General features: G+C 34.6%; 3 protein-coding genes across 4 annotated transcripts in view; 1 reads left to right on the forward strand and 2 right to left on the reverse strand.

Moving 5' to 3' along the window:
* Nucleotides 1-262: 262 nt before the first annotated feature.
* LOC129738849 (zinc finger protein 721-like) lies at nucleotides 263-1,596 on the reverse strand. 2 transcript variants are annotated; one of them, XM_055730155.1, is made up of 3 exons: nucleotides 1,404-1,596; nucleotides 658-1,290; nucleotides 263-602 (listed from the first exon to the last, which is right to left on the reverse strand). In XM_055730155.1, exons 2-3 carry the CDS (start codon nucleotides 1,284-1,286, stop codon nucleotides 572-574), a joined length of 660 nt encoding a protein of 219 aa, XP_055586130.1. In that variant the 5' UTR covers nucleotides 1,287-1,290; nucleotides 1,404-1,596; the 3' UTR covers nucleotides 263-571. The 2 variants fall into 2 exon arrangements, with proteins under 2 accessions (XP_055586130.1, XP_055586129.1); XM_055730154.1 differs by having other exon boundaries at nucleotides 658-1,327.
* A 1,892-nt stretch (nucleotides 1,597-3,488) lies between these two features.
* Nucleotides 3,489-25,512, forward strand: part of LOC129753316 (echinoderm microtubule-associated protein-like CG42247) — a 128,901-nt gene continuing 106,877 nt past the window's right edge. Inside the window, exons 1-2 of the mRNA XM_055749134.1 lie at nucleotides 3,489-3,649; nucleotides 16,161-16,603. Coding sequence (XP_055605109.1) covers nucleotides 16,196-16,603 — 408 coding nt within the window. The 5' untranslated portion in view covers nucleotides 3,489-3,649; nucleotides 16,161-16,195. The remainder of the gene's footprint in view (nucleotides 3,650-16,160; nucleotides 16,604-25,512) is intronic.
* On the reverse strand, nucleotides 3,534-4,422 carry LOC129753334 (alpha-N-acetylgalactosamine-specific lectin-like). Its single transcript, XM_055749151.1, has 2 exons — nucleotides 4,246-4,422; nucleotides 3,534-4,183 (listed from the first exon to the last, which is right to left on the reverse strand). The coding sequence occupies exons 1-2, from the start codon at nucleotides 4,369-4,371 to the stop codon at nucleotides 3,827-3,829; spliced, it is 483 nt and encodes a 160-aa protein (XP_055605126.1). The 5' UTR covers nucleotides 4,372-4,422; the 3' UTR covers nucleotides 3,534-3,826.

Consider the following 25,512-nt stretch of genomic DNA (forward strand, 5'->3'; position numbering starts at 1 on the left):
CGTCGCTTCCAAGATGCAACTTAAATATTTTTGGAAACTCGTGTAAATTTAAAGTATACTTGCATTTCTTTACAACTATATTTTAAGTAAATATTCAACCGGTTCAGAATTTAAGTCACTGCGAAATAAAAAAGCCACCTGGATCTGACGTTCTCAATTCTTGTATGGTTAATAATTATTGGAAACAAACTAGTAACTAAAACCGGGCTTTAAACAGCCAGCCAATCCAATGAATTCTCCTGTTAGAATGAGATAAGCCTGCCTTGCACCAAAAAAGAGTGTCTTTATTTTTGTCTTCTGATTTTCAAACGTGTTTTCGTCAAAGATTGTTGGACATTAGACCATAATATTTAGTGATAAGTGCCGTATGAGGAATTCAGTTGAAGGGTCTCTAATAAATATTTGAAATAATGAAACAAGGGTAAATTCAGAATAACTCTATCCTTCTGACGACTTGAGAGTCAAATGATAAATAGTTAGAATGAAGCAATACTGTTTACTCCGTAAGATAATTCTGCTTTCTTCTGCTTTTTTATTCACATTGTCGTCTTAGTCATTTGTTCCCGGACAGCTATTGAATGGGCTCTTCGGCAGAGTACGAGCTAAAAATTTATAAGATATTCATATGGAAGGAATAATAAATCCGTAATTACGCACCTTTGATTTTGTAAATGCTTTAAAAATTCAGCTTGAAAAGCATGTTTTTTGGCATTATCACAACCGGCTACTTCTGGATTTTTACGACGCGCCGGAGCTTGTTTACCGCTTGTTGATTCCTTCGCTATTTTCGGTGTCGGATCTTTGCAATTTTTTCTGTGAGCGAAAAGCTTTGAGGAATGGTTATAACGTACGTTACAAACTTCACACTCAAAGCTCAGTTGATCCGGATGCATTGTGTTATAGTGACGATCCAAGACAGACTTGAAGCCGAATAGTTTTTTACAATGGACACATTCGAATTGTGGATCACTTTGGGGCTTCACTTCCAGTGGGTGGTCAAGTTTAATGTGTAAATTCAAGCTACGATGCGATTGACAAGTTATTCCACAATGTTTACATGGGACCGGTCCTCTTGGTGGGCGAACGCGTCTTTCAGGATGAGCGGTGGCCAAGTGGACTGAGAGATCGCCCTTTGTGGCTACTTTTACATTGCAGCGCTTGCAAGATACCAACAGTGGACGCGTAATCGTTGTCTCCGATTTGACCAGATTGGCTTTCCAGGCGTCGTGATCCTTAAACTCTATTATGTCATCTGCTCCCGGCGAAGAAGGTTGACCCGTTGACATTTTGCTCTTATAGAATGGATAATAAAAACCAGATAATTTTTCTAAATTATTAACAAATTAGGTTTAGGACTCAAGCAAAATATAACAAAAACAAAATGTGCATCTTAATTTGTTTACCTTATTATCGGCTGGATTTACTTATTATCAACCTCAGGAAACTTATGTCCAATAGTGAAATACAGATTGTTACTTGTTCTTACATCACACAATCTGTGAATTACCCAATTTAATAAGGTATTTTATAGTAAAATAATTAATTTTCGATCCAAACAAGTCAGGTTTCCCGTTATTTTTCAGCCACTACCACTGGAAGATTGTGCTAGCGGTCACATGAACTTTTTTTTTGTTTACTTTCGATTCCAAAACAATAAACAATCGGTACACACTCGTAAAAAAATAAACAAGTTTTCTTCATTTTTAACCTACTGATAAATTTTTCTCCAGGAATATTGCGGAAATTGCACCTATTTAGACTCCTGTGCAAATAATTTCCACGCAGAAATATTTTCGCACTGATGCACACATAGACAACCCGTGTCAGTTTTTCAAATCATCCGTTGCTCGCTTCTGATTTTCGAATCACATTTACAAACGGCATAATCGTTATTGTTTTGGCAAAAATTATTATGAAATGCGAACCAAGGAGTTTAATAACGAAAATTGACCGATTAACAAATGAAAAGAAACGAACAGAAAACAGAATGCATTCCGTACATTCAGGTACAAGAATGTAAGTCGAACAAATAAATCATGCATTTTTCGGGCGTTTTTCGAATTACTGAAAAATTATCCAAAAAATTATGGATTCACTTACAATTTTTACTGACACACCAGTCGCAATTGTTTTTAATTCAATTTTATCCAAAGATGTAAAGAATATCGATATGTGTCATTGTCTATGTATAGGTCTGTGAGCAGATTTTACTGCGCGCAAATTATTTGCACGGGGGTCTAAATAGGTGCAATCCGCGCAGTTTGTTGAAGACGGCAACGGTGCGTATGATAGTTGATTTTTTGGTAGTAATAATTTGAAGTAACTGAACTCTGATGTTGGTCCTTTTTTCATATAGTCCCTTTTCAACTTTTAGCACATGATAGTTTGTATAAAGAATGTGATGGTGTTAGTGAGTGCGGAATTGTTACCTGTCAAATCAGATTCTCTCAATAGTCTAAAAATTCATGCAATTGACAATATTTAAAGCTTTAAATTTACTTCCAAGATGTGAAAATTTAAAAAAAAAATAAAGCGAATAGAGCATTTCCTGAGACAGATGATGGTAGGGTAGCTTTTTGTTTTTGTTTTGAAAAATGTTAACACCAACCGGTCGCCATTTTGAACTTCAGAGATTTGCACTGTTCAATTATTTCTTCAAAAGAAATTATTTTTTCAAATTAACATTTCATAACATCAACATTATCTTCAAAGTATTTCATGTCTACAATTATTTAATATTAGGTAGTTTAAAAAATTAAGAATTTTGCATTACCATGGTTATGCATAACATTTGCACCCCCAATTTAGTTTCGTTACTATCCCGCCATTGAACATGCTTAGTGTTGTTGTTTTTTTTACCCTACCACCAGGTGCCGAAAATTGTAAACATGAAGCCTAGTCCACACTAGGCAACTTGGACTGCGATTTCGGTTGCTGAGACTTGTTTATGTTTACATCTTGGTTGCTGAAGGTCTCCCATACTTGTGGGGAGACTTGAGACGAGACGAGATGCAATTGTAAACAAAGTCAAGTCTCAGCAACCGAAATCGCAGTCCACGTTGCCTAGTGTGGACTAGGCTTGAGAAATCAGCTGTTCGGTTGACAAGTCGGGAAATGCTTTATTAATGCTATTTGTTTAAAGCTCGATTATGGGTATCCTTCATTGAACTCATTCAACGAATAGAAAACGATACAAAACGAAATTCTTTTGGAACTGTTTTTAATGTTTAATTCGACTATTATAGACCATTTTTGGTTTGATACCTACATATATACCATGGATGAGAAAGTGTTAAAACTAACCGGAAATTCAATCATCCCTCGACTGGCTGAAATCCAATCAAATTTTGATCACGAACACAATGCGTTAACGTTAAAACGATAGTGCGGTGTATGTGAGAATTCTAGCATCCTGGCCGCACTGGTAAAGGGATTTAAAATTCAAATAACGAATTTGAGTGCACTGAATGTCGAAATTTGAGTTTTTAATTGTGGCGCGGGGGCTTCCGGCAGCGAAAATTTTGAATTTAAAAAATGGGTGAGAGCGAATTACAATGTTAGTGATTATGAGAAGTTTTGAACTAAAACAGACGCAGGTCCATGAAGCCCTTGAAACACCGGAGGAAGCTTCAGACAACGACAGATTGAGGTAGGTTTCGTTGAACTTCATTTGTTTGAGAACAGTTCACGGTAAATGCTCCTGTGCTTGTTGCTACAGCATGATAAAACCTCAGAAATATATTTTAAACTATTACTCGATAACAAATTTTTAGGCAAAGGTATCAACACTATTGTTTGGCATTGAATACACTCAATTCATAACATTTTATGCTCGCTCACATGCGAAATAGTACTCATCCCAGCAATTGTTGATTATCCATTTGAAGGCACCCTGTTGGTGGTGGTTCAGAACCACGCAGCGGTCGTCCTTCCGGTTGTCGTTTGCCTTCGGTAGCTCCAGCATCTCGTTCCAGTTGTACCACGTTACCCGCGTCCCGGTCGAGTGCCAGTGGAAATTTCCGACCTCCGCCAAATCACTAGCCCCGATCCAGAACGAGGAGTCGGAAAATTTATCCGTTTCCTCCAGCACCGTGGTGATGGTGTCCTGCTTTTCGGCCGATGCCACTCCCATTAGGTTTCGTCCCAAATAGTGGCAGTACTCGACCGCTTTGAACCAGTTGGCCTATATAATAATAAGAGAGGGGCTATAGTAATTGACTTAAGCTTAATGAGGAACGAAAAAACCTTGAAATTTGGAACCACAATTGGGGTATCTTCGCTACACTCTTGTTTTACCATCCGTTGTGAAATCGGCGTTACGATGGCTGTTACTGAGACAATAAGGCTGCATATGAGAAAAACTAAACTCATCGCAACAGGCTATGATTACTGGTACCGCCGATGAACCAATGTAAGCTTATGCAGAGTCTACTGTGATGTTTTTACATGACATTCAGTAACACGTGACAAGAGATTAATTGTGTCGATAACTTTAGATTCAATCACAATTCATTGTAATGACACTAAAAAGCCAATCGAGGTATCATTTATAGAATGTAGGCAGTGCTGATAAATATCGCTCACGGTCGTCCGACCTTAACAAAGTAATCTATATGAATATCATCTCTTTGGAAATCCTGTCATAAAGCGACGCGATCAAAGCATTCAATGTTTCTGTCATGATGTTGCTGACAGGCAATAATGTTGCATGACTTTTGTAGCATGCCAACCCAGTTAGATCGCGTTTGTTTATTTACAAAAATAATCTCGTTTATGAATCGACAGCAAGCAATAAATTTCGAGCTGTTTTCGGGACATGAATGAAAAAATCTCACCAGGCTAATTCCTACAGACCGGATCAGGTAAGAAGTAATCATTTTTTGTCAATAAAAGTTTGAAAACGAAATTTGGTTTAACAGGAACGTGGAAGTTGGATTAACCGTTGGTCATCTAGCATCGACAAATTTTCCTCGGAACCGCGTCAAATTTTCTGACTTCGAGGAAACGTCTGTTTTTGAATTCAGCTTCCAGTTGGTTTGGAAATAGAAAACCCACTCTAGTCCGGATTCAGGTATTACCCAGCAACTCGGATAATCAAGCTCGCTGTTCCGATTGTCATCGAGTAGTTCAGAGCATCAACCACTTCCGTCGATTTACCAGGTCTTCCAAAATGAAAATCTTCCACCACCGTTTATTCCGGAAGAGATCCAATATAGATCGGCACTTGGCAAATAGTTATCACTGGGTGTGGTGAAGCATTTTAAATAGTTTTGTAAAAAATAAACGTTTTGTTTCGTGGGTCAATTTCAGTTTTTTATTTAGTGGATTGAACAACAAAAAGATCCCCTCATTTGATTCCAATGATCTCTTTTAAATTTTATTTTGATTATATTGATTTTTCATCGATGGTATGCGCAGTTAAATTCAAAATCATATTAACTAAAACAAAGATTTCAAGTCGAACTGAATGCCTAAATTCCTTTAATCCATAAAAAAATGCTAGGAAAGCTTAGTCGACAGACAACGTAAATAAATGACCAACATGCTAGCTTGGATGTCAGTCATTTGAAAATGTCGCGATATCCGACTACATGTATCAGTGATATGATACATATGTAGCATGACAGGGATATTTAGGAGTGTATCAATATCACGTGACATTGTATGTTTGATGGTTACCGTTTGCCTGCTCTGAATGTAGGTTTACGGTTTTATTATTAGGTGAAGACTAGTCTGATCCAGAATGAGTACAGATCTTTTATGTTACGTCTTTTATCATTCAAAAATTTCGTTTTATTCCAAACGCAACCCGAGTTTTGGAGATTTATTCAATAGAGTTCAACCTAGTTTTTTTTAGGAAAAACTATGGAATTCATCAAAGCAGGGTCATTACTTGTACACTTCTAGTACCGATGAGCTTATTATGTACATTTATGCATGGCCATAACACGTGCATAATATATCATGGCAATAGGCGTAGAGAGGTTACATAATAATTTTTGATTCTTTTGATTCTAGAAATATCTTAATAGTTTTGGTCATAGAGTTGAAAGAATGTTTTGTGTTGCTCGATTCTGATCAGTTATAGCTTTGGAAGCAGTAAAGGTTTGTTGCCGATATACTAATAATCGTGAACATTTCACGGTTATGCAAAGCATCTCACAATCGGGAGCTAGGGCACGACCTTGGGTTAAACATAAGACTCAGTCAAACGGCGACATTCAGAAAGCAGCAGCAACTTTGTTTTCGAGGTTTAGTGATTACATTAAGATTCTGCTGTTGATTTACTTAGTTCATCCCCATACTCACCAGGAGGGGGTTCGTCAGTTAGGTTAGAACAGTTCGTCTGTTTTCCGAAGAAATGGTAAACAGGCGACGAAAAGTTTATTCGATGTTGCTGCTGTTAGGTCTCGGCCAATCCCCATCATAACCCCTCCAATCTGCCGAAATGTGGGTCAAGCTTGAATTACAAATTTATGATGGCGAATGACCTTGGTTGGTGGTAGCCGAAAAAAGAAGACAAAATAAGATAAAAAAACCGGTCTAGCCAGCATTCTCTTAACCAACACTTTCTTCGATTAGCTCCTTTCTCTCTTATCCTGTTTTTTTTTTTAATGACAAAGATGAAAAAAATGACAAAAATGTTAAAAATAACAAATATTTCAAAAATGACAAGATTTCCTAAAAAATTACAAAAATGTTAAAAATGACAAAAATGTCAAATATGACAAAACTGGCAAAAATATCAAAAATATCAATAATGTCAAAAATGAAAACAATGTAAAAAGTGAAGAAAACGGATAAAAATGGCGAAAATGACAAAAAATGAGTCAAAAATGACAAAAATGACAAAAAAAAAAACAAAAATGACAAGATTTCAAGAATTACAAAAATGCAAATTTTATTCGTATTGTTATATTTTGCCACTATTGTTTTTTCCAGTTTTTCTTATTTTCTCGTTATGAGCACCCAGTATAAGCACTATTTCTCGTAAGAAAAATAGAAGCTTTAAGACAAAAAAAAATTAAGATGACACATAATAAACAGTTTTGAATACTTTTTGATTATACGTTATTTTACTCTTGTTTTTAGCGCTTTATCGAGTAAACTAAGGTTAGGCACTCTTAGATTAAGCTTTCCAGAATTTTTAAACCCCAATATCTACCCTGGCAAGTCCGGGCCAATTTATCTAAAATTCTGGCTCAATCTGGGCAAATAATTTTAAGAGTTACAAAACACTAATTTTTTATTCGTTCCCCTCGGTTTGGAAAAAAATGGTAGAACACGAGTGTGAGTTTCCGCAGACTTAGGAACACGTGTTAAAATTCACAACTCAGAAAATCTCAACTGGCGGCCGCATGGCATGCTAAGATGTTTCGATTTCTGTCTGGCTGTCTGCAATGTGTGTAACTGTGTTGTGAAAATTATCACTTCACTGTTCGATGAATGATTGACATTATCGGACAAAAGAGGACGTTGTCGTTTATCCGTTCCGCTGGTATTATTCAAGGATTTTCACCAACAATGGCGCTGCCGATTGTTTCGTGACGACGACGAGCGACGCGGACGGTGACATTACGATATGCTTGCTCCCAAGCTCACATTAAGTTGGTGGGGGTGTTAAAAAAAGAAGAAAAACACCTCCCGTGGCTGCCGAGGTGTTGGAAAACTTTGCGCACGTGGCACCAACCATGAAGATGGCGAATGGAAAATAACGCCATAAAAGTAAGAATAAGAAAAAAAAACCAAAATTGCGGAACACCGACCGCCACGCTCAATCAACAGAGTAGGTACTTAGGCAGGTACCACGAAAAGTAGGGCTCTTGACTGGAAATATCGCAATTTCCAACCGTATTTACCCGGTTACTGCAGTAAGAGAAGGTTACGGTGTGTTTGCGCGGTTATTTTCCGAGTGTTTTGGACGAGCTGTTGCTCCCATACGGTCATCGTTGAGAAGTTTTTCTTTCCGTTGTATCATTGTATCAAAAAGAAGGGTCGAGAAAGTGACACAATTGTGAACTACATTCATATGGTAATGACCGTTGTTTTGTGAAGGCTGGTGAAGGTGTATTAGTGAGAAGCAAAATCGTGCAAAACCAGTAGAGGTATTCGGTAAGTTGACTAGATCGCATTTAACTTGTCTAAAGCCTAGTCCACACTAGGAGACGGCTCGTCTCGAGACGGTCTCAGCGTCTCCCATTTTCTTCGGGAGACACTGAGACCGTCTCAGGTTTCCAACAACAACAACAGACAACAAAGTTCGTCTCATAACAAAAATCGCAGTTCATGTTGCCTAGTGTGGACTAGGCTTAAGGTTGCCTTGGTAATAACTTGTATGCAATATTGAATAGAGGTTTCAAATTTCGCGTCATCATGCGTCGGTTGAATACAAATTTACAACCCGCACTCAGCCGAAAAGGAAACTTTAAATTCATCTGGAATTTCACGTAGGCACTCATTACGTGAATTTTTGATTGATTTATGTGAATCACTTAGAAGCTAATACAAATTCATTTCATCGGTACGTGAAAATCACATAGCCGTTTGCTGCCAAAACTAAGACAAATTTAATTTACGTGGAAATCCAGTGATCCGCCAAGTACAAAGGGATTTGGTGCATTCTATGTGATATTCACGTAACTCAGAAAAGAAAATTCACGTAGCATCTATGTGGATGAAAACAGTTTTCAATATGTGGCCGGATCCAACAGTTGGGGCTGAAGCTGAAAGATAGATAAATTTTGGGGCATGCAAACGCTGAATTTTGTAAGTTCATAGTAATAATTTTATTGTGTCTTTGTTGTTTTAATCTTTTACTATTTACACAGGATTCGGAATCGAGGTCGCCAGAACGGCTTATCATCAAATGTCATTTAATCGACGGTGTTTAAGTGAATTTGTGAAGTGTAAATGTGTAGTTAAAGTGTTTAAGTAGAAAAAAGAAGTATGTGCTTCGTGTTATAAAAATAATTCGACATAATAAAACTTCCCTGCAAAATTAAAACATTTTTTATGTAATATGCGAAATAAAACACCCGCTACGTTCATATCAATATGAAATCTACGTGAATTGCATGTAGCAGAACGAATTGTTTTTCTACGTACACTTCAAGTGGAACTTACATGAAAGTTACGTGAATTCTGCTCGCTACGCGGGCTCTGTTTGCTACCTGAAATTCACGTAGATTCTACATGATTTTTAGGGTGGCAAAAATCTATGTACATTTTCACGTAGCGGTCATGTGAATAGTTTTTTCGGTGCGTTATAAGAACATTTATCTTCACAAATGTAGTAAGAGTACAAGTTTTCGAATAATTAGTTCTTCAGGAAAAATTTGAAAGAAAAACTTTTCGAAGGTTGTCTGACTATTAAACATTAAATTTCAAACATTTCGCAAATAACATCGAGATAGCAGAAAGCGCACGCACAGTCTCCATTTCTAGCGGCTCGGTGATTGTACATGAAGCCGCAAAAAGTATCAACAAGGTTGTTTTATTTTTTGTCTATAAATTCCAGCAAGGTTTTCTTCGTTCGATCCGTCCATCTTAGCCAAATCTCACCCACCCTACAGAAGGTACCTATTGGTTCATGGTCGGTTCCCATTTGTAATTAAGCTAATACAATCAGCTCGTTGGTGGAAACTGCCTCCAAAAAAACCTGGTCAATGCCTGGTGGTTTGATCCCAAGGTCGAGATTTCGTTGGCCAATTAAGCCAACGAGCTCGGCCTTCGGGGCCGTAATTTGGGCAACCTTTCTTTCTTTTTTTCTTCTTTCGGCTGTGTGCTCTGGTCGTATAAAAACGACATTTGTTTTCGCTCTCACTCATCCTCATACCTGATATGAAACTGAATTTGATGGTGGCTAATTTTTACCTTTTAATGACCTTCCGCTGAAGCCTTCGAGACACCAATAATTGTGAAATTGTTTTCAACTTACACAAACCATCAAAAGTTTTCTTGAAAAGGGTTCTGTAGAGATGGGATAAAGGATATGCAGAAAATAAACCAAATTTATAAAAAATAAAATAAAACAATAGTTGTATTCGGCAACACTGAAGATGTGGCAACGTTTGTTATTTTGGCAACACTAGCTACAACAACAAACAAAACAAAGTCAGTCATTGATCTATTGCGTATTCAGAGAAAAATTGGATTCACGCAACGGTAGTTAGACCCGAAATTTGACAACCGTAATTTGACAGCTCGATTGATGGGTTGCATTTTTGTCAGTGTAACCGAGTAACACTGAAGAAAATAATCATCTTATATCTGAGGGTTCTTTTCTGGTGGTGTTTTTTGTTGTCCTTTGATAAAGAGTAGCGTATGCGAATAAAAATCTAGGTAGAAGTGAAATCTAGAGTTTGTTTTGATTAGGTCGTAAGAACCAATATAAACAAATCTGAGTTATTGGCTGCAAACGATTGATAAACATGCATTCTGTTATTGATAGAAACTCGGTTTCATTTGATCAATAAATAACTTTACCAAGATGATTTGAATTTAGGACGTATGACGACTTTAACATTTTTGAGTGTACTTTGGTTTTTGCGTCATTTTGCCTTGCCGTGCATTTGCCGTGATGCAAAACGTCGCAAAAAAATAGTTCGGCAAGTTTGTTATACGACGTTGTGCATCGTCACGAAAATCGCTTCGAGAAGTAATGAAGTTAACGTGAAAAGAAAAACAAACCAGTCTGCAGCAGTGATATTATCCATTTTAGCATGGTGAAACACTGCAAATTGTTGTCGGGTAAGTAGAATATACTTTATTCAACTACGTGTGAAAAGCCAGTTTATTTTTTTTCATTACAGAAGAAACCAAAACAATTTAAAGCGTTGGATGCTTTTAGACACATCTCGAACTGCCAGTGGCGCACAGGTAATGCCCGGTAATGTTCTGGTGGATTCCCAATAACCAGTTCCACCACGCAGTAATTCAAGATTTCATCGGAAGAAGATATACGTGGATTTATTGGATAAGATTTTTGATTCAAGCATTTCTCTAATCAACTCCGAAAGAATTACTGGAGATTTGGCCAATCAAATCAGTTTTTGTAATCCGTCTTATCGATTGACCAAAATGACGTTTACGCCAAATGAGAAATGCATTAAGTCGTAAGTACATCTTTATCAATAGTAGTTTAATTTACATTAGTTTCGAGTACGCCAGCATGTTCTGCGTCTAGTTTTACGTGTACTTTCTAATTTACAGAAAAGTTTGTTCTGAAATAATAAAATGAGAATTGAAAATGTTTTCCGGAACTTAAACATCGATTTTCTCAAAACATGTCTAGTGGCTCTTACGACCTAATCAAAACAAACTCTAGAAATATGATTTTGCAAATTCAAAATCAAAATCGCTTTCAGGTATGGCGCTTTTGAGAGCAGAAATGGAGAAGCATGCGTCTCCTAATACAATTGCCCAAACAATTGGGTATTTTTTTTGGGACTGGAAAAAGTACACTCAGAAAAATCCTATTAAGTATGCCATAAGATTCTCTTATGAAGTGGCGCCATAAGAAAAATTAATGAAATTCATAAGATTGTCTTATGATGGAAATGAACTCAAAGGATGAACACCGGTTTCAATGAGGGATGGTTGTTTTTCATAAGATATTCTTATGGGAAAATAAAATTTCGCGTATAATAAAAATAATTCAAGATTGTTTTTTAAATCATTTTATTTTTGATAACATTGGTTTGAAATAACATCATGGCGGCAATCAGCAGCCCTTCAATACCCAGTTTTATTGCCGCCTCGGCCCTGTGACTTCGCGCTTCTTATCGGTAGTCAATCTGAAAAGTAAGTAAGAATCAAAATATATCTTTTGAGCTTACAAGTATTCTCAACCTTCATTAAAATTAAATGTCAACAAAAACTTACCATTTAGAATATCAGAATCAATTGACATTGAAGAATCTTTACAATTGGTTAGTGCTTCTGATGACGATGAAATAGATGACTGGTGGAATGAATGTGTTCATTGTTTTTTCACAATGCCGTTTCTTCTATTTTTTATAAGAACATCGTATAAAAATTGAAAGAATTTCATAAGACTCTTATGAAAAACTGTTTTTCACTCTAAAAAGCGGTTCATAAGATGCATCTTATGAAAATTATAATAAGAATTTGCCTGAGTGTAGAGCTTGCCAAATTTTACAACAACAACAGCAACAATCGGAAATTGGGTTAGCATGTTTGAACTCAACGGAACGGTTAACAGATGCAACAGGGAAAAAATCTTTTTAAAATTTTCCGAAACAGAGCGGAAGTGGATCGTTCAACAATTCCTACAACAACAACGATTGCTCCATCGGAGAATTCATTTTCATTAGTAGTCAATGAAATTCCCGATTGCACAGATGAAATGAAATTCCCGATTGCACAGATGTCGATCACATTTGATTCCATTTTATTATTTTTATATTTTTTACTTACGTTGAATGTTGTTCGGTAGAAATTAAGTAGCCAAATGTTTTCAAATTGTTTGTTTAATTGAATAAATGTTTCTAAAATATCAATGGTTTTCTTTAAATAAAATATATTGAAAAAAATCTGAAAAATGTTTTGGGTTGGTTTAGGCATCCATTTTTTTTTAAATCAGTGGTTGTTTCAGTTGTTTTATCACGAAAATAGGTAATAAATAAAACATTTCATGTTAATTGATAAAGAGTAGTTTTTGAAATGTATTTTGTTCTACAACTATAAGAGTTAATATTTGTATAACTCAATTTGTTAAGGAATGGTAAATATGTCAGGCTGAAGTCAACTTTTCTACTACAAATTAATGGAATTTGATTTTTTCTTGAAACGTCGAAAACAATCCCTTCACTATATTTTTTTGTAATTATGACATGGACTATAAATGATTCTGAACAAAGTGATGCTTGTTCCATCGCGTTTCTTGACGTGTCGCTCTTATTATACCATCCGCTTTAAAGTTATAAAATAAATCCCTTAATACTATAAATTTTTATAAATAAAGAAATAGATTGGTTCCCGTTTAGTTTTTCAAATCAATGATTCGATACATTTCTTTTCTAAATAAATGTGATAAATCATTTAAGAATTGGTAAAATGCATTGAAAACGGATTTAAATGTTACTGCATCATTCATAATTGACTTTTAAACAATGGTTTTTTTTGCCCGCAAAAACTCATAAATATAATCTGAATTGTTTGTTTCAGTGCAACAGCTTTGACGTCTTGCGGTAGTTTTTCTTCTTCTTTTGGAAGAGTTGCAAAAATCCAACTTTTCTCTGTAGGAGCAATATTCTTGTGAGATATAGACGTGTCTGAGTGAATCTCTGAGTTGAGATTCATAAGAGTCGTAAAATCACGACAGGTTCGACAACCCTTAATTATGGAGTTCAATCAATGCCCCAAAGTACATTATATTTAGCTCAAAATTTACACTGACGCTTCCAAAAAATCGTTTACTAAACAAACATGTTTCCCTGTCTTCATGTCTTCGTGGCTACCTTTTTTTACGACATCTTTTTCTTTTTAAAACGTCTCTCATAACAAAAATCTATATTTTATTTAATTCGATGCAGTCTTCCATCGCAGAGATTCGTTCTCTCTATAATTACACTCAGAGGAAATCTTATTATAAATTTCATAAGATGCATCTTATGAACCACTTTTTTGCGTCCAAACTAATTTTTCATAAGAGTCTTATGAAATTCTTTTAATTTTCGAACGATGTTCTTATGAAAAATAGAAGAAACGGCATTGTGAAAAAACGATGAACACATTCATTCATAGCATCAGTTTTTTTTTTCATCATCTAACAGTACGAAGCAATCGCCAGTTCATAATTATTATAGTTTTCCTTCAAAGTTAAATGTTATTGTTATCTCCGGAATGGTAAGTTCGATTTGATGTTTTTGGTGTGAACGTTGAATATATTAGTAAACTAAAATACATTATTTGTTTACTTTTCAGCAAGCTGATCGGCAAAAAAAAACTTTGATGGAGCCGTCTGTTGATGCGCTGCTGATGGTGACCATGAAGGATTTAATTTTAAACAAATTTGGCAAACAATAAAGTGAATGTTTTCAGCATGAAATATCGTGAATTTTTCTTATTAGAAAGTGATTTACTGTTTCCATAAGAATCTCTTATGAAAAGCAACAACCTCTCATTGAAGTAGGAGTTCATCTTCAGAATTCATTCGCGTCATAAGACAATCTTATGAATTTCATTAATTTTTCTTATGGCGCCACTTCATAAGAGAATCTTATGGCATACATAATAGTTTTTTTCTGAGTGTAGTTTAATTTTAGGATAGTTTTAGTTTTTAGTTGTAAGTGTAAGTATAAAATATTTTTGCAATACTGGATGTTCTCCTACATAAAAATACTTGATTGTGCTCAGCAAATTTAAGTCGATTTTAGTGATTAGTAAGCTACAGGACTCTGGACAGTTCATTATTGAACTGAACACCTAATTTAGTGTAATATAACGACGAATACGACGAGTACGAATAAAGATATATTAAAAAATATCTTTTATTTAATGTACGTAATCAACATGCTGTCTTCGGAAATGATCCATGGCACGTCCCAAGTAAAAAAATAGTCTCAAGCATGACAATAATAACAAAAAAACGAGTATAAAAAGAAAAATACGGATAAAATGAGACAAAATTGATAGAAAAGACTAAAATAAGATGAATTCTAACGAGAATGCATCGCAAATTAGTTAAAAGTGAGAAAAAAATAGCCAAATGTAAATCTAATTGAAAAACAAATGAGATATCAGTGAGATAAAAAGAGTTAAAAATAATAAAACAAAAGAGACACACGCAGAATTGAAACAGGAATAAGACAAAAGTGAGACAATAAAGGAACAAAATATGTTTCATATTTTGGAGGAGGTAGTTGCTAGTATTAAGGAAAAAACGAGACAGAAAAAAATAAGATGAAAATTATGAAAAATGAAACCAAGTTCATGCCAAAAAAAAAAGCAGAAATGAGATAAAAATAGGACAAAAATGAAACAAAAATGAGGCAAAAAGAAAAATTTAACACATCAAAGCAGAAAACGAGACAAAGATAGTATAAAAATTAGATACAATCGAAAATGAGCAACATATCAAGACAAAAAAGATACTAATCTGCGAAAATTAAAGAAAAAAATCAATCAGATAAAATTAATACCAAATTGAAACAACAATAATTAAAAAATAAGACGAAATGAGATAAAAATAAGACACAGAGAGTCAAGAATGGAACTAAACTAGGAAAAAAATGAGACAAAAATCACTAAAATAAGAGAAATCAAGAGAAAGTTGAAACCAAAGCGGAACCCAAATGAACCAAAAACAAGAGAATGATGATACAATAATGGGGCACAATAAAAATTAGATAAAAACGACGAAAAATAAGCCCAAAACTAATGAACAAAACTAAGATAAAAAAGTACTGAAAAAATGAGACAGAAATAAAAAATAAAAATTACAAAAGTGATAAAATGATCAGAATGCTGAACAGATTAAAATTGCAATGTGACAAGTGTTTGATTTGGGTACAAAAATGTATTTTTTAATTCAAATAGACAAAAAAATTAATATGGGAAAATATTTTTGAAAACATGTGTGTATGAGCTAGTTCACTTGTGTTCGAAAAAAAATGATAGAATTTTTTTTGCACATTTTGAAAATTTTACAATGTGATAATTTTTCCAGATTTGCGGCTTTGAAATTTTTTGCTTGCAAATCCAACTATTTTTGCATCACAGTATGCGAAAATAAAAACGGTTTTTCTACGGCCGCAAATCTTGATAAAATTTTCGCATTGACAAATTCAAGTCTCAAAATTTTAACCACTTTTTTCATCACGAGTGAACATGCTCTAACAAAATTAACCATGCAGGACACTCTTGGATAAAAAACAGAGCATCAAAAGAAAGCCCGATGAAAAATCTTCAATCCAATATTTGGCAAGAAAACTCATAAAAAACGAAAAAAAGTCATTTAAGAGCGTATTGAAGAATAGTTGAAGCTGATTCTAAACGATGGTTGAATGAAAAATTGATCAAACAGGACTCTTTTTTTTTGGTGTTTTCTTATCAATTTCCAACCGCATCTCGGGTAAATTAGACAAGCTAGACGTTCTCTCCGTTCTCTAAACGAAAATTTTCTTTTGTTCTTACAGTATACTTCTTCAAGTGATAAATTTCCCTCTTCATCATGATCGGCATCTACCATCATGAGCATTTCTATAACAACAACAACGCCGCGGTAACAGTGTTGCCAGATTCACTTCCGCGTCGGTTATCCTCACCGCCAGCTGCACATCCAGGTGCGTTTCTGGTGTTGCCTCCACCTCGGTTACTGTACAGCAGTGACGATGAAATCGACGGCAACGACCGCAATGCCATTCTTCACTACCATGCAGCAAGTCGCACCGCCCCGACGACTCCCACGAAAAAGAGGCGTCCCCATCGACATCGTCAACATCGACGCCGGAAGCACTCGATCCGGGTGATTCGCGACGGAGAACGCTCAGTGCTACTGATCAATCAACCCCCGCACGAGGAAACCTTGCGGCTGAAGATCCAACTGCTCACGGCCCAGGACAGCGAGATTGAGCTTAAGGTAGGTCCCGAAATACTATTTAGGTGCTATCGCATCATTAAGTATACCTGCCTCAATACGCGTGTTCATGATAAAACCACATGACTGAAACGACCAACGCCTACTAACTTTTACATAGTAATTTGCTTCCCACCGAGTCGAAAGACAAATAGGTAATAACAATAATAAAGAACGGACGGGCTACTATGTGAGGTAGGCCTAGTTACAGTTTTGAAACCAAAACCCACACCACATCAAATATTGGAAGTTATGACAGCAAAACGGATGCGCGCTTCTTCCGGTTTGGATTTTTTTAGGTTTGTTATTTTCCCCCCGTTCCAGCATTCCCAGTCGGTAGGCAGAAGGTAGGTTTTGGGCTCTTGCACCGCCTACTGTGACGAGCGAGAATAAGGCGCGTCATAAAGTGGAAAATGCAATGGCGTTTCTGTTCTGTTCGCTTTCTGGGAAACTCCCTGTGGTGGCTGGCTAACGACCCCATTTCGCTATCAGAAAACACAACAACGATTGGCTCCTATCATGATTGCTCAATCGGTGTGGTGGAGGTGCTTTTGTTGGTAAAGGAGAATTTCCTTTTTTTAAGCTAAAGTTGAATCTCAATATTTTCGGAATTCAATGCACGCTCCTTTCGTTTTTGGCAACACGCTTTGTCTTTCCAAAATTGAACCGTGCCAAAATCTAACGGTTTGTTTTTGTCAAATCTTGTTCGTTAATTTTTTTTTTATGAAAATGCTTGAAAATTTTCCAAGTGGTATACAAGTTTTATGGTGATATTGTGCAATATGTTATCAATGCAGTAAATAATCTTGTCACTTGAACCTGAAAATTTTATGAACTATGTATGTGGTTTTTAATTAATTTTGATTGGATCGTTTGTTCCGAGAGTGAGATTTTCCATTTTGTACCTACAATAAATCATCTTGTGAATAGATTCTTATAATAATCACCTGAAAAATGTTCGAAATGTTTCTTCTTTTAAATTATTTTTTATGGGAGCCTTTCCATTTTGCTTAAGGCAGAGATTGTTTTAATTATTAGACAAACCATCCTTGACCGAAAAACTTTCGGATGCAAAATTTCAAGTCGATCAGGCCGCCCGTGTTCGTGTTAGTATTACGAAGAAAACAATTTTTCTATCATAAGATCATCAAAAATCGAATAAATAGAAATTATTGGAAAATGTACATATGTGGTCGGGATTCGACCAGCAGACCGAACTGAACGCCATTAGCATTTTTTCGAGATACTCGAACTTTATGAGAAAATATTTTCATCAAGAGACGAAATCTTTAATGTCTATGAGTCAGACTCGGTAGATCAAAATTCAAGGAATTCGTTTCAGTCAATCATATTCACTCTTTCAACTTACAATATGAATTACGTGAGATCCAATTTCTTTTGTTTCAAAATTTTCACATGGCTCTCAGTTCGGTCTGGTCGAAGCCCGGCCATGTATGGAAATAACAAAATTTGTGAAACCAGTCTTTCAATTTCTAGTCCGAAAAAAGAAAAATAAAATCAGGTCAGAAATCAACAACTTCCTCTTCCGGGTCAAGCAGTGGGACAAATGTTAGCTCGTTGGAGCAATTTTGTCTCTTCGCATTTTCTCTGCTTTATTTTTGACCGATACACCGTCTAATTAGCATACGGATAGGGGTTATTAAAATTAATAACCCTACTTTTCTCAGCCGTCGATTCCTGCTGAGGAGCAAAACACCGATATTTGACCCCTGCGAGAACGGAAGGCTCACGATGACATGGGAGTTTTCAGCTAATTTTCAAATTGTTACGATGGAAAATTTCAGAAATCTACCGACATTTAAAGAACGTAATAAGGTCGCGAGCAACCTCCAATTACCGAAAACGATTTGTACCCGTACAAAACTGATAAGCAATCGTTGTCGTTCTCCTCTCAAATTAAGTTGGCCATGACATGCTCCTCGACATATGATTGGAAAATAACACTTCTTTTCTATTATTCTGGGGAAAAAATCATTAACCTTCAACTTCAGCCGGTGCCTACTGTGATTGTTAGACCAAACCACTAAACGCTCGCTACAAATTGCAGCCGTTTTTTTTTCGCCGAAAAATAAAGTGGTTTTTCTCACAGCAGCAGCAGAGTGGCTCCAGCCAGCAGCGCTTACTTCGATTCTATACATCTCTTAATTTTAAGCCTCAGCTAAAACCAACGAGCGACGGCGAGTGAGCAGCTGATGGAATGTTCAGTTCATGGCGCCCGGTGGCGTGTCATTTAAATTCAAATCTTTTTATAACGAGCGATTATTTGATTGGCGGTCGGCATTAGAATATACGCTTGTAACGGTGCTGTTATGTGGCGTAGCTATTGAGCTTTAAGGTTGAAGTTTACCATTTTATCGGGCAGAGAAAAAAGGGCGACGGTGAGGTCACCCGCCCGGTAAAGGTTTGCCGAAATCAATACCGAGAGTGGGAATTTTGAAACTCTAATTGGAAGGTAAAAATTATCAAGCACTATTTTAAGGAAAAATCGATAGAATAGTTCAAAGTTTGTGTAAAAAAATTTCTGAATTTAGATCCGGAATAATTGTAAGCTCACAAAGTGGTACAGTAAGCAGAATGAGCACATCTTTTTAAAGGAGTGCTTATCCTGTTAACTGCACCATTGTAGTGAACCGTCGATTATTCCTACATTCAGTTGGAATTCTTTATGTTGCGCAATTTTGATAAAAATGAGAAAAATAACAAAAACAGTAAAAATGCCAAAAAATGAGACAAAATAAAAAAATGAAACAAAAACGAAACCAACTTGAGCGCATAATGAGAAAAAAATAAGACAAAAATTCGAAAATAATGAGAAAAAAAATGAAACAAAAATGATACAAACATTCTACAAAAATAAGAATAAAAATGAGTCAAAAATGACACAAAAAATCGACAAGAATGATACAAAAAATTAGACAAAATTGAGACCAAAAAAACAAAAATTACAAAAATTAAAAAATGTGGCAAAAATGAAAGAAAAAATGAGACATAAATGAGACAAAATGGGACAAATATGACAAAAATGAGACAAAATTAAGACAAAAATCAGACAAAAAATCAGACAAAAATGAGAAGAAAATTAGGAGCAAATGAGAAAAAAAAACAAAAATAATACAAAAATAAGACAAAAATAAGACAAAATGAGACAAAAATGACACACAAACTAGACAAAAATGAGACAAAAATGAAAAAAAAATGAGACGAAAATGAGACACAAACTAGACAAAAATGAGACAAAAATGAGACAAAAGTGAGAGAAAAATAAGGCAAAAATGAGACCAAAACGAGACAAAAACAAGACAAAATTGATATAAAAATGAGATAAAAATGAGATTAAAATGAGATAAATGAGACAAAAATGAGACAAAAATGAGACAAAAATGAGACAAAAATGAGACAAAAATGAGACAAAAATGAGACAAAAATGAGACAAAAATGAGACAAAAATAAGACAAAATTGAGACAAAATTGAGACAACAATGAGACAAAAATGAGACAAAAATGAGACAAAAATGAGACAAAAATGAGACAAAAATGAGACAAAAATGAGACAAAAATGAGACAAAAATGAGACAAAAATGAGACAAAAATGAGACAAAAATGAGACAAAAATGAGACAAAAATGAGACAAAAATGAGACAAAAATGACAAAAATGACCAAAATGAGACAATAATGACAAAAATGTCAAAAATGACAATAATGACAAAAATGACAAAAATGACAAAAATGACAAAAATGACAAAAATGACAAAAATGACAAAAATGACAAAAATGACAAAAATGACAAAAATGACAAAAATGACAAAAATGACAAAAATGACAAAAATGACAAAAATGACAAAAATGACAAAAATGACAAAAATGACAAAAATGACAAAAATGACAAAAATGACAAAAATGACAAAAATGACAAAAATGACAAAAATGACAAAAATAACAAAAATGACAAAAATGACAAAAATGACAAAAATGACAAAAATGACAAAAATGACAAAAATGACAAAAATGACAAAAATGACAAAAATGACAAAAATGACAAAAATGACAAAAATGACAAAAATGACAAAAATGACAAAAATGACAAAAATGACAAAAATGACAAAAATGACAAAAATGACAAAAATGACAAAAATGACAAAAATGACAAAAATGACAAAAATGACAAAAATGACAAAAATGACAAAAATGACAAAAATGACAAAAATGACAAAAATGACAAAAATGACAAAAATGACAAAAATGACAAAAATGACAAAAATGACAAAAATGACAAAAATGACAAAAATGACAAAAATGACAAAAATGACAAAAATGACAAAAATGACAAAAATCACAAAAATGACAAAAATGACAAAAATGACAAAAATGACAAAAATGACAAAAATGACAAAAATGACAAAAATGACAAAAATGACAAAAATGACAAAAATGACAAAAATGACAAAAATGACAAAAATGACAAAAATGACAAAAATGACAAAAATGACAAAAATGACAAAAATGACAAAAATGACAAAAATGACAAAAATGACAAAAATGACAAAAATGACAAAAATGACAAAAATGACAAAAATGACAAAAATGACAAAAATGACAAAAATGACAAAAATGACAAAAATGACAAAAATGACAAAAATGACAAAAATGACAAAAATGACAAAAATGACAAAAATGACAAAAATGACAAAAATGATAAAAATGACAAAAATGACAAAAATGACAAAAATGACAAAAATGACAAAAATGACAAAAATGACAAAAATGACAAAAAATGACAAAAATGACAAAAATGACAAAAATGACAATAATGACAAAAATGACAAAAATGACAAAAATGACAAAAATGACAAAAATGACAAAAATGACAAAAATGACAAAAATGACAAAAATGACAAAAATGACAAAAATGACAAAAATGACAAAAATGACAAAAATGACAAAAATGACAAAAATGACAAAAATGACAAAAATGACAAAAATGACCAAAATGACCAAAATGACAAAAATGACAAAAATGACAAAAATGACAAAAATGACAAAAATGACAAAAATGACAAAAATGACAAAAATGACAAAAATGACAAAAATGACAAAAATGACAAAAATGACAAAAATGACAAAAATGACAAAAATGACAAAAATGACAAAAATGACAAAAATGACAAAAATGACAAAAATGACAAAAATGACAAAAATGACAAAAATGACAAAAATGACAAAAATGACAAAAATGACAAAAATGACAAAAATGACAAAAATGACAAAAATGACAAAAATGACAAAAATGACAAAAATGACAAAAATGACAAAAATGACAAAAATGACAAAAATGACAAAAATGACAAAAATGACAAAAATGACAAAAATGACAAAAATGACAAAAATGACAAAAATGACAAAAATGACAAAAATGACAAAAATGACAAAAATGACAAAAATGACAAAAATGACAAAAATGACAAAAATGACAAAAATGACAAAAATGACAAAAATGACAAAAATGACAAAAATGACAAAAATGACAAAAATGACAAAAATGACAAAAATGACAAAAATGACAAAAATGACAAAAATGACAAAAATGACAAAAATGATAAAAATGACAAAAATGACAAAAATGACAAAAATGACAAAAATGACAAAAATGACAAAAATGACAAAAATGACAAAAATGACAAAAATGACAAAAATGACAAAAATGACAAAAATGACAAAAATGACAAAAATGACAAAAATGACAAAAATGACAAAAATGACAAAAATGACAAAAATGACAAAAATGACAAAGATGACAAAAATGACAAAGATGACAAAAATGACAAAAATGACAAAAATGACAAAAATGACAAAAATCACAAAAATCACAAAAATGGCAAAAAAAATCCGAGATATTTTGTACAAAATATTTACATAGATCAGATCTGGTAGCAAGATTCCTGTTTTAAATCAGTATAGATCCAAAACCGATATTATCGAATTTCGTACATTGCTACCAGCTGATGGAAGAAAACGAAGAACACCTTATTTCACCTTGAGGAGGAAAAAGAACAAGCCAGAGTTTATGGTGTGTTGGCCTAGCTCCAGATAGCTATGGAAATCAGAAAAGTTCGTCCAGAAAAGAGCCACGCGCCCGATTTGGCTTCGACTTATGACGCCATCAGAGCAAAAACAAAAGCTTAATTAATCGAAATTTTCGACACCACCGCCAGCACCATTTTTGGAGAGCGTCAATGAATGGACGAGAATTGGTCGTCGTCGTCGTCTTGGTCGCTTGCTTGAGGCCGAGATTACTAACAGTCAGCAAGAAATCAACAAAAGAATCGGTAATGAGGGAGCGAGGGGGAAGGTAAACTAAAGGAAATCGATTCAGATGTAAGTTTAGGAAAATGCTACCTCCAAAATGAGAAAGGAAAAACAAAAATCGAAGCAACCCAATCCCCAAAACTAACGCACGTTTACCTTGAATGAATTCAAGGCATACTGGATTGCTGCTGGTCCCACTCGAAAAGGAGCCGGCATCGATCTTCGAAGGTTGCTGAGTTATTTTTTTGGTCTGCACCAAACTTTTTTTTCTCGTTATATTGTCGTAAAGAGAGAAAAAAAAGGAACGAAATCAAAGCAAAGGATGTGCGTGCGCTCTCGAATGCCGCCTACTGCGTTAGAGGCAAAAAAAAAACCCACCCAGTTCTACTTGTGGGTATCGTTAATAACTGTCACAAGGTACAACGACGGAATGTGTATCGAAAATTACGATTTAATTAACCTTCGAAGCGTTTTCGTGAGAGATACAGATTGGGGCATGTTTCCGTTGCTTGCGAGTGAAAAATTGTGCCGAACGGAAAAACAGCGTGTAGTGATGGAATATTTCACGCCATTATTTTTTTTTCGGAAGAGGCGAGGTATATTTATCTTAAGCTTTTTTTAACGTAACGTTATTAAGGCCACGCTGCTGACGGTGTCTGCGCTATCGGGGAAAATTTCGCGAGTATTGTCGGTTTTTTTTCGGCCGAGTGCGGTACCTATCATCGAGCGACCCAGGATTTAATTATGCTGACCTCCCCTTAAAGTGGTTTGAATAATAGATCAAAATTAATTTGGTTTGTGAAATGAAAAAAAAAAACGAATTTTGAATAACAAGAAATTTCAACTAATGGTGGCTCCAGAGAGCAAGAGGTAACAATTTCGGTAGTTTGATTAAAAGAATTGGTTCACTGTTAAATTAACTTGATTTTTTGTTTTAGTTTCCTGTAGACACGGATTTGAAAGGAAATTAAGGAAGTGACTTAACAGATGGGAAATCTCCTAAACTTGAATTTTTAATTTAAATAAGTAGCGGCTCCAGAGAGCAAAAATTAACACTGTTTGTTCTCCAAATTAGTAGAACTTTATAAAGTTTACACTACGCGATACTGTTTTAGGCAATCAAATATATTTTGTGTTGAGAATGCCAGTTCAATATTTTCTCAGCGTTAGTGGAGTTATTTTCTTGATTTTTTTTTATATGAGTGGCTCCATAGAGTAAATTTGCTGTGCCTTTTTTGGTCTTTTTTTTTAAGTTCATCAAGAGTTTTGTTTAAAAAAAAGGTGTTTATATGAAAATTAAATAAAAAAATATCAGTTTGTACAATAAAATTTCAACAAATTTGCCTATTTAGGCAACAAATTTTAAGTTGTTTTCTTTCCCCTTTAAAAAACTTAAGATCAATTTCGCTACTGCTAGGACTCATTCGTCGAGAGGAAACTTTGCTGTGAAACTTTGTCGTGTTAACACGCTGTTTTTAATTAACACACCGCCAGGCAGGTCACCGAAAAGGCACAAGCATTGAGGAATTCGGTGGTGGAAAGCCTGTCAACACAAATTAGGCTCTGACGACGACGACGACGACGTGACTATCGGGCTTGCTGTTGGTTAACCAGGACCTAACTTGTTCCCTCGAATGACTCTCGTCTTGCAAGGTCAAACCAGCAGTATTTTTCCCCTTTGGATAGGTCCCACCCAATCAGAGCAGCAAGCAGCAAAATATCAACGTTAAAACGAAAAAAATATGACTTGATAGTGCTATCAGAATCTTGCTGCTGCTACTCCTAAACAGGGTGGCAAATTTATGCAAACCATAATTTTAAGAGATCATTATTTTTCCGCCCTGTGAATTGTCCGTTGTCCGTTAGTTGCTTCTGTAATACCGTGTAGGAACATGTAACAAAAAAAAAAAAACAAGAAAATAAACGAGCAGAATGGGGGTCCTAAATTTATTATCATATCCATGCCGCATTTTTTCGACGGAGTGTTGCAATTTGGCCTCGACCTAACTACACTCGGGAATGAACCGAGAAAAAGGAGAAAAAGAAAACGACGAAAAAAAACGGCGACGGTATAGCGACATCAAAAACAACTGACTGACTCTTCCTAAAACAACCGTAGGGCTTGACCGCAGGTGAAAGCTCATATTTATTCAAGCAGCTGAAAATTTCCCAACACCATGGCCAAACGCCATCTGAATCGGGTGCTAGGGTTGATCTTGGAGTATTTTTCTTTAGCGATTTAGTCTATCAAAGTTGGTTGACTTCAGTTATTTTAGTTGGAAGCTTTGACTATTAGTGCATGTTCAAATACTCAAATGGAATGTTTCATTTGAATAAATACATAGTGATGGAAATTTCACAAATTCGAAGATTTTAATGCCTTTCGATTTACGTTTTGTGCGAACTCGAGAAACACCGGGTAAATTCAGCTAGTAAATAGATTCATGCCTCTTATGCCAATTTCACTTCGAATCTCGGGATTTTAACAACAACTCATCAAAAATTCAATAAAAACTAAGGTCTTTTTTTATAGAAACCTTCCTGTGCCAATTCAAAGTATTGTTGAATTTTCACGAAAAAAAAATTG

This window comes from Uranotaenia lowii, chromosome 1 (assembly GCF_029784155.1).
Source record: "Uranotaenia lowii strain MFRU-FL chromosome 1, ASM2978415v1, whole genome shotgun sequence".
Classification (NCBI taxonomy): Eukaryota; Metazoa; Arthropoda; class Insecta; order Diptera; family Culicidae; genus Uranotaenia; species Uranotaenia lowii.